The sequence below is a fragment of the Pygoscelis adeliae genome, unplaced genomic scaffold, assembly GCF_000699105.1.
Source record: "Pygoscelis adeliae isolate BGI_AS28 unplaced genomic scaffold, ASM69910v1 Scaffold13, whole genome shotgun sequence".
In the NCBI taxonomy this organism is placed as follows: Eukaryota; Metazoa; Chordata; class Aves; order Sphenisciformes; family Spheniscidae; genus Pygoscelis; species Pygoscelis adeliae.
Window position 1 is genome coordinate 4,471,401 of NW_008824499.1, and position 14,544 is coordinate 4,485,944.

General features: G+C 37.3%; 2 protein-coding genes and 1 long non-coding RNA gene across 4 annotated transcripts in view; 1 reads left to right on the top strand and 2 right to left on the bottom strand.

The window, feature by feature from the left end:
* The window catches only part of LOC103914776, a 26,028-nt gene extending 23,610 nt beyond the window's left edge, over positions 1-2,418 (top strand). For both annotated transcript variants that reach the window (XR_663493.1, XR_663494.1), the window contains exon 5: positions 2,207-2,418. This is a non-coding gene — a long non-coding RNA (uncharacterized LOC103914776). The remainder of the gene's footprint in view (positions 1-2,206) is intronic.
* The window catches only part of LRRC28 (leucine rich repeat containing 28), an 83,643-nt gene extending 77,198 nt beyond the window's left edge, over positions 1-6,445 (bottom strand). The window contains 1 exon segment of the mRNA XM_009321483.1: positions 3,797-6,445. The gene's annotated coding sequence lies outside the window, so the exon portion shown is untranslated.
* A 29-nt stretch (positions 6,446-6,474) lies between these two features.
* SYNM (synemin, intermediate filament protein) overlaps positions 6,475-14,544 on the bottom strand; it is a 22,869-nt gene continuing 14,799 nt past the window's right edge. Inside the window, exons 3-4 of the mRNA XM_009321542.1 lie at positions 13,211-13,284; positions 6,475-11,723 (exon numbers count right to left, since the gene is read on the bottom strand). Coding sequence (XP_009319817.1) covers positions 7,894-11,723; positions 13,211-13,284 — 3,904 coding nt within the window. The 3' untranslated portion in view covers positions 6,475-7,893. The remainder of the gene's footprint in view (positions 11,724-13,210; positions 13,285-14,544) is intronic.

Genomic DNA, 14,544 nt, shown 5'->3' on the forward strand with positions numbered 1-14,544 from the left:
AGAAAGACACGGACCTGTTGGAGCAGGTCCAGAGGAGGGTCACAAAAATGATCAGGGGGATGGAACACCTCTCCTGTGAGGAAAGGCTGAGAGCGTTGGGGTTGTTCAGCCTGGAGAAGAGAAGGCTTCGAGGAGACCTTATTGCAGCCTTTCAGTACTTCAAGGGGGCTTATAAAGAAGATGGCAGCAAACTTTTTAGCAGGGCCTTTTGTGACAGGACAAGGGGGAATGGCTTTAAACTAAAGGGGGGTAGATTTAGACTACATATAAGGAAGAAATGTTTTACGCTGAGGATGGTGAAACACTGGCCCAGGTTGCCCAGAGAGGTGGTGGATGCCCCATGCCTGGAAACATTCAAGGTCAGGTTGGACGGGGCTCTGAGCAACCTGATCTAGTTGAAGATGTCCCTGCCTATGGCAGGGGGGTTGGACTAGATGACCTTTAGGGGTCCCTTCCAACCCAAACTATTCTATGATTCTATCTTTGTCTATGGGTATAATATCCAGCACATGCTGCATTTACAGGAAAGTATCACATAAGTAAGAATAAATAATCTTATCAGTCTCCCAAGAACAGGAAAGAACCATGTACCTGAAAACATTTGTTTTCTTTTCTAAGTGCTTGAGTTAATCTGGAAAGGTATATTTTTTTCTACAATCTTTACTTTCAGATGTGGTAAATACAGTCTTAAAACATTAAGCCTCGAAACTCTTTCTCACCCCCAACTCCCTAAGGACTAATATTGTGACCCCAAATTATTCATTCCCTCTAAACATTCTTTGGCTTGCATAAAAATGCCATGATAAATGAGGGAATAGAAAACCATCAGCTTATGGGTACAAAGGAAAAAACAAAAACATGGTAGTAAGTAATATTGTAACTTAGTCATTTTCAGTAACTTACTCATTTTCAGGATGTTCTTTTCTGGCTTTGGTTGGTAATCTAAGGATTTTAGAGTAATTTCTTTAAAAAAATCCTAATGCAAATTTCTAGGGCACTGCTGTAAGAGCAGTTTCCTTTGCCTGGAACAAAATATATAAGCCTTCGGCCAAGCTCTCACCAAAACCCCTTGCTGAACAGAACCTGGTCTGCACTATCAATGATAGCTAAGTAACAACCAGTATTTATATAAATGTTCACCACTGTATAGTCAAAGCCATCTACAATAAACATACTTTACTTCCCAGTAATATGATAGCAAATACAAAGTTATCTTAATCACGCTCCCCCCTCAATGCACAGCTCCAGAGGCAATGTTTTTATGAAAGCTGAGAGGTTTAATGAAATTAACCTTATCCTTATTTAGTCTGTCACAGGGCTAACTGTATTACTCAGAGTAACACCATTTTTCAATACATCTGTATACACTAGTGGAAAATACATGTATTTGAGTTTTCTTTTTATCAGTTTACTCCAGTGAGAATCTAAGTAATGTATATCGTTGAATTATATGTTGTACTACCTTCAGTTACAAATCTCATTTGGCACCCACAATAAAAAAAGGATTGATAGCAGTTCAAGAAACTGCTGACATATTCAGAGCGAGTTTTTAATTAGATCTCTTCTTGGCTGAGCATCTTTTTGCATCTTGTTAGAATTTATGTTCCTTTGCACTTCTCAGAGATATTTAGGCACAAGAGTCACACAACTGCTTGATGGAAAAGGCAGATGAGTCAAACTGTTGGAAAGTTCCCAGGGCAGCAGTTCAGATCGCTAACTCTTCAGACTTTTTCCTCCGCTAAATGTCAGATGTGTCACCGATTTAACAGCCATTGCCTGAAGAGATTTGATTATGTGCCACCATCACCCCTCTTGATTAATCAAAGCAGCAAGTGAAAAATAAGAAGAGAATATGTTCACCTTCAATTTTATTCCTAACTCATAGGAAGAAAATCAGTAATTCTCTTGGTTAACTCCTCTGCTTAAGTGATAATAGCAAATAGTGACAGAGGTGGTCATACAGCATCTCTTTGTTTTCACAGGATGATGCAATGACATTAAGTGAAAGTAAAGCCAAAATTATGAGAAAAATCAACCAACCGAAAGCAGCACTTGCCAATTATGAGGAGAATTTGCCTTTTTATAGAGTTGTATGAAATAGCTGGGTATCTTGCAGGCATATACTCTCTGCAACACAAAATTAAAATGGCAAACAATGTTGACCTGATAATAAACTATAACCTGTATCTCCCTGCCTGTTTTTCAGGGCCAGAAAAAAGCAGACAATGATCAAATACGATAGACCAACGCACTGAAACATCAACCCACCATGAATCTCCTGACTATTGTCCCAAAGCACAGTATTACTATCAGGAAACAAGGCCAGTATGACAGGCTTCTCATCCTTAACAAAGATTAATCAATTTGTTCCATTTCTCCTATCCATCATGAAGACCCAGTGTCCCTTCTTTGCAGGAAATACTGGGAAAAAAAAATTTCCTTGGGGATAGATTGGTTACATAGATGAGTACAGGAATAAAATTAATACAGGTGAGCATATTTCTTACACACTTTTTATTTCCTTTAGTAAAAAAAGAAAAATCACTGAAATTCAGTACAAAAGAAGTAAAATAAAGATAAAATTCAGGCAGCCATATCTGCTTTTGGATTACAAATCAACTTACTAACTTCTTGTATACATCTAGATTTTAGTTTTCTAGTCTATTCAAGATAATTTTTTTACTGTAGAATGAATCACAAAAGTAAAAGGAAAGTAGAAATTTTAGCCCGTCGGAGGCATTTTTGGTTGAAGTATATTGTTTTTCCTATCAGGTCTATAAAACCTGAAGCAAATCCTACCGAGTATTAGGGTTCAGCATCTCTTAACTTTGTCACCTGAAAAAAGGGTCTGTGGATAAACAAAGTAGGCTTGATTCCAGCTGTAAATTCCTGCCACACCAACTTCACATTGTGATTTGGAAATGAAAACCAAAACCAATACTACTGGTTTGTGATAACATCTTTCAAAAACCAGAGTTTTCCTAGCTGAAGAAAAACTTCCTTGTTTGTTGGGCACGTTGCTTGTTATTTTGCTCACATGTGGTTGCAAGGATACATCAGGAAAAAAGTTTTACCTTTGAAGCTATTTAAGTTTGGAGTATGAATAAACACCCTTTTTTCCCCCCCATTTAATTTTAACCACTCCTTTCTAGAATTTAACATTGAGGGACCCCCATATTTTCATTGCATCTTTAAAACGTTATCACAACTGACAAGTGTGTCAAAACCAGGAAACTGAAAAGAAATCTTAGTGTATTAAACACTAACCCACTGAGTCCCGTTCCTTACTATTCAGAGACACGCTTCATTTCAGAGAAATCAGATCTTCACCATTGACAGTTTAAACAGCAATACTACTTAACTTAGTAGATGAAGGCTGAAAACATGTTATTCTGACAGAGGCCAGTTTCAGTGGAAATTATTTTGCTGATCATTTAACCATCTTCAGAATATGCTGAGATTTAGTCAGTAGGCTTCAGATACTGTTTTTCCCTGTTTTGCAAGAAATGGAGAACTATGTGTTTCTTCTCAGTGTATTAAAAATGGATGATCTCTTTAGAAAGTCTCACTCTTTCACACAAAAAATTCATTATGACCCATTTCTTAAATCAAGAGAAAATTGGGTTAATGACATTTTCTTCATTACAAATACAGTATGTGGTTAAAGAGAAAAATAAACTTCACAGCATAGAGAGAGGTACCATTTAAAAAAACCATATATATCCTTTTCCATTAAAGGTCTAAATGTGCATAAAAAGGTTTTCTTTGCTAGAAAAGGGTAAAAGTTAAGACTTACCTTGGTCAAATGCCAGGATCCAAGGAAGACTATGATGCTGGCAACTCCAGGATTTCCACCCTCTGTGTTGTTTTATACTCTGCCTCTCCCACTACCTGCTGTTGAACTCAAGAACCACTGCTTGTCCATGTTGTGTGTAGTTGCAATAAAGAATATGCTATGTTTTGCCATCATTTCTATTATCAACAGGAAAGAGGTATGCCTCTGCTGGAAGGAAAAATTATTTTCATTCTTTGAACCGAAATTAACACATCAGTCTGAGAGGCCTTAGAGCAAGATATTTATAGACATGAAGTCCTTTTTCTTTGACAATGCAGCCTTAAAAACGTCAGACAGGAAGAAAGAGAAACATCTGCATTGATTTTGATTGTTTAATACTCAAGAGTGAAAAAGTGTAAAATCACAAAGCTTATACCACCACAAAAATGCAGTTTCATTGCAAATGACCAAAACACAAGCTGCCTGCAAAGTTTCACACAGCTGACATCAACAAACCCAGTTTCAACATTCTTACCATCTTTTTAAACACCTGCTATTCACAAACATCAGTCAATACAGAGTTCTAGGCCTCTCACACATCTTTCCTTATATTCTATGCCTTATTTGCTTTCTAGACCAGTGGTTTACACATTTGGAAAACAGTGCCCCACTTCTGATCTGTATCAGCATATAAATACATAGTTTTTACCCCCCAAATTACTAATTATATTTTAAAAGCATTTTGTTTAATCCAAACTCAGCAGTAAAGTTCGTATTTGTATTTAATGAAAAGCACAACTTATATAGGTAAGCTTCAGAAGTGCATGCTGACCAAGGTTATATCACCAATCCTTTCAGCCACAGGTTATAATACTTATGCAGAAAGTGATCATATAGGGTGAGTTAGTACATCAGACAGAGGGTTATATTTGCTCTTACTAGTAATGCATGTACCTATGGCCCTGATTCTGCAAATGCAACCATTAGACCTGCAGGATGCAATTGTCCACCTAACTACATTTTGTTGCCTGAGGGTAGTATTATCCAAAAGCTATCATTATGTCAAAATGTCTCAGGTTAATGAGAACTAAATGGAAAATGGGCTGCTTACACAAACATTTTTAAAACGTAAACCCTTTTTACATGAGATATCTTTGTTTTCACAGCCTGAAAGTATTCATGCGGAGGAACTGTGCATATCTTTTAAATGTTACGCTAATGCACATTTCCAGTTCCCTACAATAAACTAACTTTCCAACAGTTGATTAAAATTCTCATCTTAAATAGAATTAAAGAAAGTACACAGAACAAATTTTTACCTCCAGACAATCAAAATGGAAATATCTTGGTATAATTTGCTACATCTGACAGTGATGTGTAAAGGAATTTTTAAAGAGCTGTTGTTGCCTCAGTGGAAACAATACTGATTTTTTTTTTTTCTCCTTCAATGATAAGGCCATCTACGTTTTATGATTCACTTGCTCCTTACTGGTTTATTCCTTCATCTGACATTATAATCCTCTGAGCAGGTGAAGATAAACCTAACAGAGTGTTGGTATAGTTGTTTCTAAGGAGCATGTCTGTCAAAGATTCCACAAGGTATCAATAAATGGGTTTGACCTTTCAAGTAGCTTTTTGTTGGTTACAACATACATTTTCTGCAGATATTCTTATATCTGTTTTACAGAGCATGTTTAAGTTTCAGCTTAGAATAAAACTTCTAGAAAACTAACACTGATTTTTTTTTTAAATTCTGTTGCTTATTACAGACCTGACTTCTTCCTTTATGCAGTTATTTCATACTTGAAGTACAGAATCGGATTGCTTGCAGTTAGGCATCTAGCTGGAAAATTCTGGCTTATACACGATTATTAAAAGAATCAGAGATGTTACCATCTTTAAAATCATAGGGTCAGCTAAGGAAACAGAAGTATAGGATGATATTAGAAGTATTACAATTAATAACACCCTATTTATAAATGGAAGCACAAGATCTTTTTTGAGCACATATGAATAATTTTGAAAAAATACTATCCATTACACAGTGAACAGTATAAATAAGCTTAGCATACATGCCTCTAGTGCTTCTACACAACTCAGTTTCCTATTCATTTTCCAGCTGTTGGTTACACTTCCAGTTTCAACAAATGATGTCATAGTACATGATCGAAAAATATCCAATCCCGAGTACACTGGTACTCACACTTACATAAAATGAGGAAAACGTATAGAAAAATTTGCAGTGCAGACAAACTTCATGTGTTAATCTTTGGAAATTAATAGCTTTTTTACAGTTTCAAACTTAGTAACTAAGGCACACAACAATTACAACTGTCCCATATCTGAAACAGCATGATATGTCAGTCAGCATGGAGCTTCTCTTTAGCTCTGCATTTACATTCATATTATAAAGTAGCAGTCAGTTTTGAAAGATCTAGCTTCTGTTAATACTAAGGAATCCGAAAAGTGACTAGCCGTGCCAGACTAAGACAGTTTAACTGGATTCTAATATGGATTAGCACACACAAAACTATGCTTACATAACCACAGGGAAAAAGTTTTGAGTCAGCGACCACCGGCCTGGCACAACACAGCCATCCGGATACAGGCGTGTGTCTGCTCTGCAGAGGAGGTGTGAGAGAGTGAGTGAGTCAATGTGTGTGTGTGTGTGCGTGTGCGCGCGCGCGCATGTAAAAATAGCAGCTTCTCATTTGTGTATCTTATTTCTCATATGTGTCCAGTATGGTATCTTCTTACCCCAGTGACAAAAATATTTTGACTGCTATTTTCGCTTCTTCTAGCACTGCACAGTTTAGTACAGTTTAGTGGTGCTGGCTTCTGATCTGGACTTCGAAGTCACTGAATTATAATCGTAAAGTTAAATTATGTACTTCATTTAACCAATGTGCAATCCAAGTGAAATTAGCTTATTTTCAGATGATTTAAGTAGAAACTAACTTTGGCCCGAGGCAAATGTTACAACCAGAAAAAAAGAAGGGGGGGGGAGGGGGGAAGGAAAATTCAAACCTCAGGTTGGGTTTGCAGGGCTAGTAATTGAAAAGGGCATCTTCTCATTCGTAAACAAAGAAAGGATTATCTGGAAATGACTTGACACACAATGATCTAAGTGTCATGAATGCCATTTTTACAAGTTTTCTTCAGAACAGAACACATACTAGCTAATTTCACTGTGTTAAGAAATTAGGCATTATGTAATAACGTTTAGCACTTCACACTTACCTTTAGCAATACCTAGTATTAAGGTAACCCATATATTGCAAAATAAGTTGATATTATTAATGTACATAGCCACTGAAGCTGTGAAGAGTTCTCCTTACTTCAGCGGAAATACTATCCAGCCTATTTTTAAAATTTGTTTTCTTTTTAAAGATATTAAATGTACTACTGTCTAACCATAAAAATCACTATTTCTCATTAGGAATACTGTGAGAAATTCTTGCTTCAGTGTTACCTCTTTCTTTTTTGCACTGCATTCTAGCTATACAAATAATATCATTTTTGTCAATTTTGCTATGCTTATTATGCTTGTATTTATTTTTATAGCTGTCATAACTGTATCTTAAAATGTTTTCATTAGGTATTGCATATAAGTACACAGAAATGGAACTGAAAATCAGCTACCTACCACTCTCATTAGTCTTACATTCTGTTATATTTGTGGTTAGTAGCTTGAGATTTAAATAGAGTTGCTGAATATTTTAGTAACCAAGTACAATACAGTATTTAAAAAAAAAAAAAAAAGGAAAAGTCCTATTCAAGCACACACTTACTAATTGACCTGCTGTAAAACAAACAAAAAATATAATCCATTGAATTCCCCAGTAGCAAATTCCTCTCTATGGGTGGAAAAATCTGAAAGTATTGGACACAAGTCTCTGAGGAAAAACATTAATAGCATTTCTCCCAAAAATAAAATTTCCAATAAAGTAAAAAGTGTGCTGAATAGGTAGAGGCTTAGATTCAGTACTTCTCAGTCCGCTATTAATAATCTAAATAGTTTGAGTGTTTCCCCATCCCTTTTTTTCCTCTCTTTAAAAAAAGGATAATCAAAAATACGTATAAACAAATTACTAAGTAGACTTCATTAAAGAGTCCTTTCAGAACCACTGTCCATCATTATCATTATCATCATCATCTTCCTCCTCATGGTCCAGATAGAGAAGAGCGACCTTCTTTTCATCAGAAATAACCGACCTTTGGTCTACCATTCTTTGCAACTGTACAGTTTTATCAAAAAATGACTTTTCCACGACCTTTTCACCATGATCTTGAGAAAAACTGGAGAGAACATAGCCGCCTCTTTTATTTTCGTTTTCTACAATCTGGTCACTTTCAACGACAGTCTGTGACTGACTAACAGAAGGGTCTTGATTGTTGGATATGAGCATTGTTGCTTGCTTTTCTCCACTTTTTACTGTAGATATTCCACCCATACCGGAAACATCCATTTGTAAAGTAAAAGATGTTTGCTTGGATCCTACTTTAATATGCTTTACAGACCTACTGCTCTCAGATGACTCTTCTGTTTGTGAAGGATCTTCCAGCGTTTCAGAAACAGGTCTCGTAAAGATTATTTGCTCAGCATGAGTTTCTGCAGGACTTATTTTAACGTGCCTGAAAGATCTATTGGTATCTGAGCTTCCTTCATTCTCTGAAAGATGTCCTTCTTTGTTAATGAGCTCTGGAATTTCAGAAAGGGAGCCCTGATATATGATTTGTTCAGTGGTTTTAACTCCCACTTGACCTAGTCTAACATGCTTTATTGAGCGTTCTGAAAGAGTCTGGTCTTTCAGTTCACTGATTTCTGTGTGCTCAGAGACAGGCCCCTGGTAGATGATTTCTTCAGCTGTCATAAACTCTTGGGGACCCAATTGAATGTGTCTGACTGAACTTTCTGCCTGTGAGAAGTCTCTAGTGTCACTGACCTTCACTTTACCGGAGATTGGTCCTTCAAAGATAACTTGCTCAGTATGAATATCTTCTGGACCTAATCTAAAGTGCCTTATTGATCTGCTGACATCCACAGACCCTTCTGTCTGAGAAAGGTTACCTGAGCTATTGAGCTCCAGAGAGTCTGAAACAGGCCCTTCAAAAGAGTCTTCTTCAGTTACTTGCCTTGATCCTACTGTGACATGTCTTGTGGACCTGTTGAAGTCTGTTGAAAACTTCTGAGAAAGATTTCCAGAACCAATCTCTTCTACAGTTGTAGTAATAGGGCCTGTATAAATTACTTCTTCTGTGGTTTGGATTTCTTTAGGACCCAGTTTAAAATGCTTCACAGATCGGCTAAACTCTGACAATCCTTCTGTCTGAACAAGATCTTCTGTAGCACTGAGCTCCAGCATTTCAGAACCAGGCCCTTCATATACGATCTGCTCAAATCTCTGAACCTCTGCTGGACCAACCTTAATATGCCTTGTGGATTTGGTCTCATCAGTTGATTGTGGTGAGTGAGAGACTAATCCAAAATCCGCAGTTTCCAAAACTGAACCGTCATAAATAACTTTTTCAGTGGTATGATACCCTGCGCCCCCACTCCTCCTCATTGTGGATGAGTTATAGTTTTCTTGATCAGCCAAAGGAGTGTATTTATCACCGTGGGAAGAAGTATCTACTTCTATATTGCTTCTACCATCAACAACTCTCTCCGAGCGCTCTTCTTTCTGGGAGTGCAATGTTGCCCGCTCCTTCTCACTTGCAATTATTTCACCAAGCTGAGCTACATCAAATTCATCAGTATTAAGGGTCTGTGACAGATTGACTTCAGCAACAATTGTCACCAAGCCACCCTCCTCTGTTTGATCAACTTTTTTGATATCAAATTCTAAACTACTAGAGTCAGCTTGATTTTCTTTTGTTAATGCAGACAGCTCCTCTTTCACACTTTCTGGGAGACTGCTCTCCAACTGCTCTAAAGCTTCCTTCAACTGATGTTTAGGGTCCTTCGTTTCCTTTGATAAAAGCCCTTTTATTGAAGTCTGAAATTCATGAGGAATTTTAATTTCTTTTTCAATAACAATGGATTCAACATGGGATGTTTCAGCTTCAGGATGCTCTTTTAAAATATGGGCACTGGCTTCCTCCCCTACCACTTGATATGTTTCTTCTGGAGAGCTTACACCTTCATCTCTCTTACTTTGTGTGCCTTGTAAAAATTCATCTTGCCAAGAATATTTAATAGTTGATTCTTCTTCTATATGAATTTGCCCATATACTGAGTCATCGTCTTTTTCATTAATAATAGGATGATCATCAGGAACAGATACAAAATATTTTTGCTCAATAGGTGAGTCATCTTCCTCAGTTACTTCTTCCACATGAGTGAAACTCTCATGGCGTTGTTTCTTCTTTTTAACGTCTTCATACGTGAACGTTATGTTTTGTTCCTCCTCATCACCGTAACGCGCCTCTCTCTCAGGGAATGTATCTTCCACTTCCTCTACTTCAAAAGGTGTTGAAAAATCAGTCCTTTCATCAGTGGCATAATCTAGTGGCTCCTCTACAATCTCAACATTAACAGACATGTTCTTTCTGCCCTCATTTCCTTTCAGGCCATGATGTACTATATCTTCTATCTCCTCTTTGGAAGGAGTTCCCTCAACACCCTCTTGAACAACTTTTCTGACATCCTGGTTTGATAGACCTCCTACGTCAGCTTCATCAGAAATATCTATATTTTCTTGAACTTGAGATTGCACTGTGATCTCAGTCTTTATTTTCCCATCACCTGGTTGTTCTTTCTTATTAAAATAGGTCACTTTTGTGTCTGTTGATATTTGTGAACCAGAAGGCTGCGTAAAACTTTTAAGAATGTCAGCAACAATATTCTCTGCTATATTTTCAGTTGACAGAGTTCCCATTTTATTACTTCTATCACTAATTCGCTTTTCATCTTTCAGACTGGATTCTGCTTCTGAAATACTCACTTTGTGAATTTCAGCAGGCTTAGTTACATGGTCATCTGTTTCTCTTCCTATGGAAGTTTTAAAACCTTGTAACCTTATTTCTTTATTACTCTGAGATTCTTTGTCAGGAGCAGGCATTTCAACACTGATAGGTATCTCAATGACTTCTTTGCTTCTTGATTCCAAGGTCACATTTGTATCTTTTTTGGTTGATTCGCTTTTCAAAGTTCTTGCATTAGAAATATCACTTCTTGTTAAGTTCTGGTTAATTACTTCCTCATGGATATATTTTTTCTGCTCAGTCTTCCTTCCAAAATCAAGACTTCTTTCTTCTGAAAAAGGTTTCTCATCAGTTTTCTTTTTCTCCTCCTTTGTTTGTTTCTCTAGCTTATCTTTTTCTTTCAGCAGAGATTTTTTCTCTTCAGTTGGTTTGCTGCCTCCTTTTTTTTCTTTTAGTGTGGTCTGAGTTTCAGTTATGGTTTCTTCATATTTAGATGGTTTAAAATTGGTATTCAGCTCGTAAGTCGGAAATCTAGTGAAGCTTGGTTTTGTTCTTGTATTTTCAGAAATCCCTGGCTTCGTGTCAGGCTTGTGGTCCTTGTCTGATCTTTCAGCATGTGCTGATTCTTCTGAAAAAGATACTGTGGATGAAGTTGTAACTTCTGTTTTCTTTCTTTCTGGAATTGTCTTTTGCTGCATTTCAGTGTTTTTCCAGCTACTATAGGCTGGAGTAAATGTTCTTAATTCTTTGTGGTCTGTTACAATCCTTTCGTCCTTTCTAACAGTTGTTGAAGGGCGATATATTGAACCTAGTACATCTCTTCCAAAAGCTCTTCCACTAGCTGTTTTCTGTGATCCAGCCTGTGTTGACTGAGCTGAATAACGTGCAGAACTGCTAGTATTTGTCAGTGGCATTCTATGTCTTGTATCAGTGATCCTGATAGTTGGTGAAGCTTTATTTCTATTTCTTTCTTGATAAGTAGAGTAAGTATCAGTGTAGTTATATGAAGTGTTTATAATATCTGCAAAAAAAGCATAGGTAACCAAACATTAAAATAATGGCTTGTATCTAAAATAATACAAAATAGAGGGCATGAACCAAGCAATTTTATACTACAGTTTCATATTCAGTGGAGCTTTGTAATTATGTCTATGCATAAATTATATTAGAACTGAAAGCAAAGCTTTTTACTAAGTTGCAAGTTCTTGCTAATTTTATCTGTTGTGAGCTACTGGGTATTATGGCATTTACTTAAAAATTACACCTTTCGTATTATATTAATGTTCATTTACATTTACAACTTCTTATTAAATAATGTATGCTAATATCCTAGGCTTTGTTTTTTGCCTCATTAGTCAAAATGGCCTGAAGTTTCTCAGTTCCTATTGAGAATTACTGGCGTACCTGCCACCGCATACTGGAAATTGTAAACACAAATACAACCTTTCATAGCCACAAAATACAACAAGGTACAACAAGGGAGAGAACTAAAGAACCTTTTAGGCTATATCTGTACAATTTAATAAAATGTACCAGGAATCATTGTCTGGCTCTAAGACCAACCAGCACTGCACAACTCAAATTTACCCCTAAAAAGCTAGCCACATCTCCTCTGACTTTTGGTAGTGTTTACTGGTCTGTGGTAACCACTGAATATGCCTGAATATTGTCTGCAAAAGGACTGGCTAGTCTAGATCAAAACTGTGCCAGGGACAGTGCTAACAATTTAACAGCACAGGCAACTATGTCAGCGTTTCAGCCTAACCCCTAATCTGTTTAATTTACTACTACAGAAACAGCCTTCAAATCTCTTCTGGAACTACTGTCTATGACAGTCTGATGATTTCAAGACCACACATTGTTAAACTCAGGAATGTTATTGAGACTAATTCTGTTATTAGTAACAATGGCCATAGCAGTCAGATCAAAGGTCCATCTTATCTATTATCCTGTTTACAGTGACCAACAGTAGATACATGGGGAAGAGTATAAGAACAGGGCAAGTAAACAGTGATACTTCCCTGGTATACTCTCACAGCCTCCAGAGATTTGCAGCTCCTAAGATAGAAATGGTATCTTTATGTTTAGTAAGTCTTTGATTTTTCTTTCATTACTCTGCTAAAATTTCTCTTTAAACCCACGTGAACTTTTTAACACTCACAATGCCTCATGATGATGAATTCCATGGTTTTAACTACATGTTTTGTTAAATACCTCTTGCTTTATACTTCAAGACTCTCTTAACACCCATGAGCATCCAAAAGTTCCTGCACTATTAGAGCTATGAAACATCACTCCCTACTTACCTTCTCCATTTGAGTCATGATTTTATAAATTATCTCATATAGAATAGCACTATGTTGATTTAAAACATTAACACTCAAAACCAATTCAATATTCACTTTGCAATACATTCATAAAAAGTATTCTTCAGGAATACTATAATACAATAGTTTCCAGTTATATTTAATTTCATTCAACATTCATTTTTCAATACTCATTTTTTACCTTGAGGCAATTTCCCTGTATGCTGATCTCTCCATGAAATAATCCACTGGTTGCTCTCCCCTTCTAACAAAGCTCTGCAAAACACATAAAAAGGCATTCCATTAAAATATTGGGAAGAATAATCATAATATTTAACATTTATAAGTCTTAGAAACTGAAACAACTATCCTGCAGTTGGGTCAGATCCTAAGTGGTTTTCACACCCCATATTTTTATTACTGGGAATGAGAAGTCCTTACCATCTTCCAGACTCTTAGTCTGCGGAGTCCAGTTTGTGAGAACAACGCAATAATCTTACAGTAGGTGACAGCAGCACACACAGTACAGTTTTAGACCAAGTCTTCCACATTAGCCAATATACTGCTTCCTGACATGGACAAGATCCACTGATTTCCACTGTGGAATCATACAAGCTAGCAAATTTTTCCAGAGTGATGATCTTATAACAGAGTTAGGAGAAAACAAAACCACACAAAACGTAACAGATATGCAGAAAAGCTTTCTCGGAGAAACACATGGAGATGTGTTAGGAGGGGGCATTGCCCTCTATGTCGATGACCAGCTGGAGTGCATGGAGCTCTGCCTCGGGATGGATGGGGAGCCAATCGAAAGCTTATGGGTCAGGATTAAAGGGAAGGCAGGGACAGGTGACATTACAGTGGGGGTCTGCTACAGGCCACCTGACCAGGAAGACTGAGCAGATGAGGCCCTCTATAGACAGATAGGGACTAGGTGATTGTTATAGGTCCCTTCCAACTGAAAATATTCTATTCTATTCTAAAAACAGAAGAGCTGTAAGGCTGCAGATAGATGTAAAGATGGTTACAAAACAGATGTATACTAGAAATTTCTTTATTTTTCTTGGGTTGTTTTCTCATTCAAGTTGAAATGAAAAACTCAAAATATAGGGCGGGGGGGGACGGGACTGTTCAGAAAATACGGAAATACTGGAAGTAATCCATATAAAGATCCTTAGGGCACCAAGGAGGACGCACAGCAAGCTCACTACCCTGGACTTCAGGAGAGCGGATTTTGGCCTCTTCAGGGATCTGCTTGGTAGAGTGCCATGGGACAAAGCCCTGGAGGGAAGAGGGACCCAAGAAAGCTGGGTAATATTCAAGGATCACCTCCTCTAAGCTCAGGAGCGATGCATCCCAACAAAGAGGAAGTCTGGCAAAAACACCAGGAGGCCTGCATGGATGAACAAGGAGCTCCTGGACAAACTCAATCACAAAAAGGAAGCCTACAGAGGGTGAAAGCAAGGACAGGTAGCCTGGGAGGAATACAGAGAAATTGTCCGAGCAGCCAGGGATCAGGTTAGGAAAGCTAAAGCC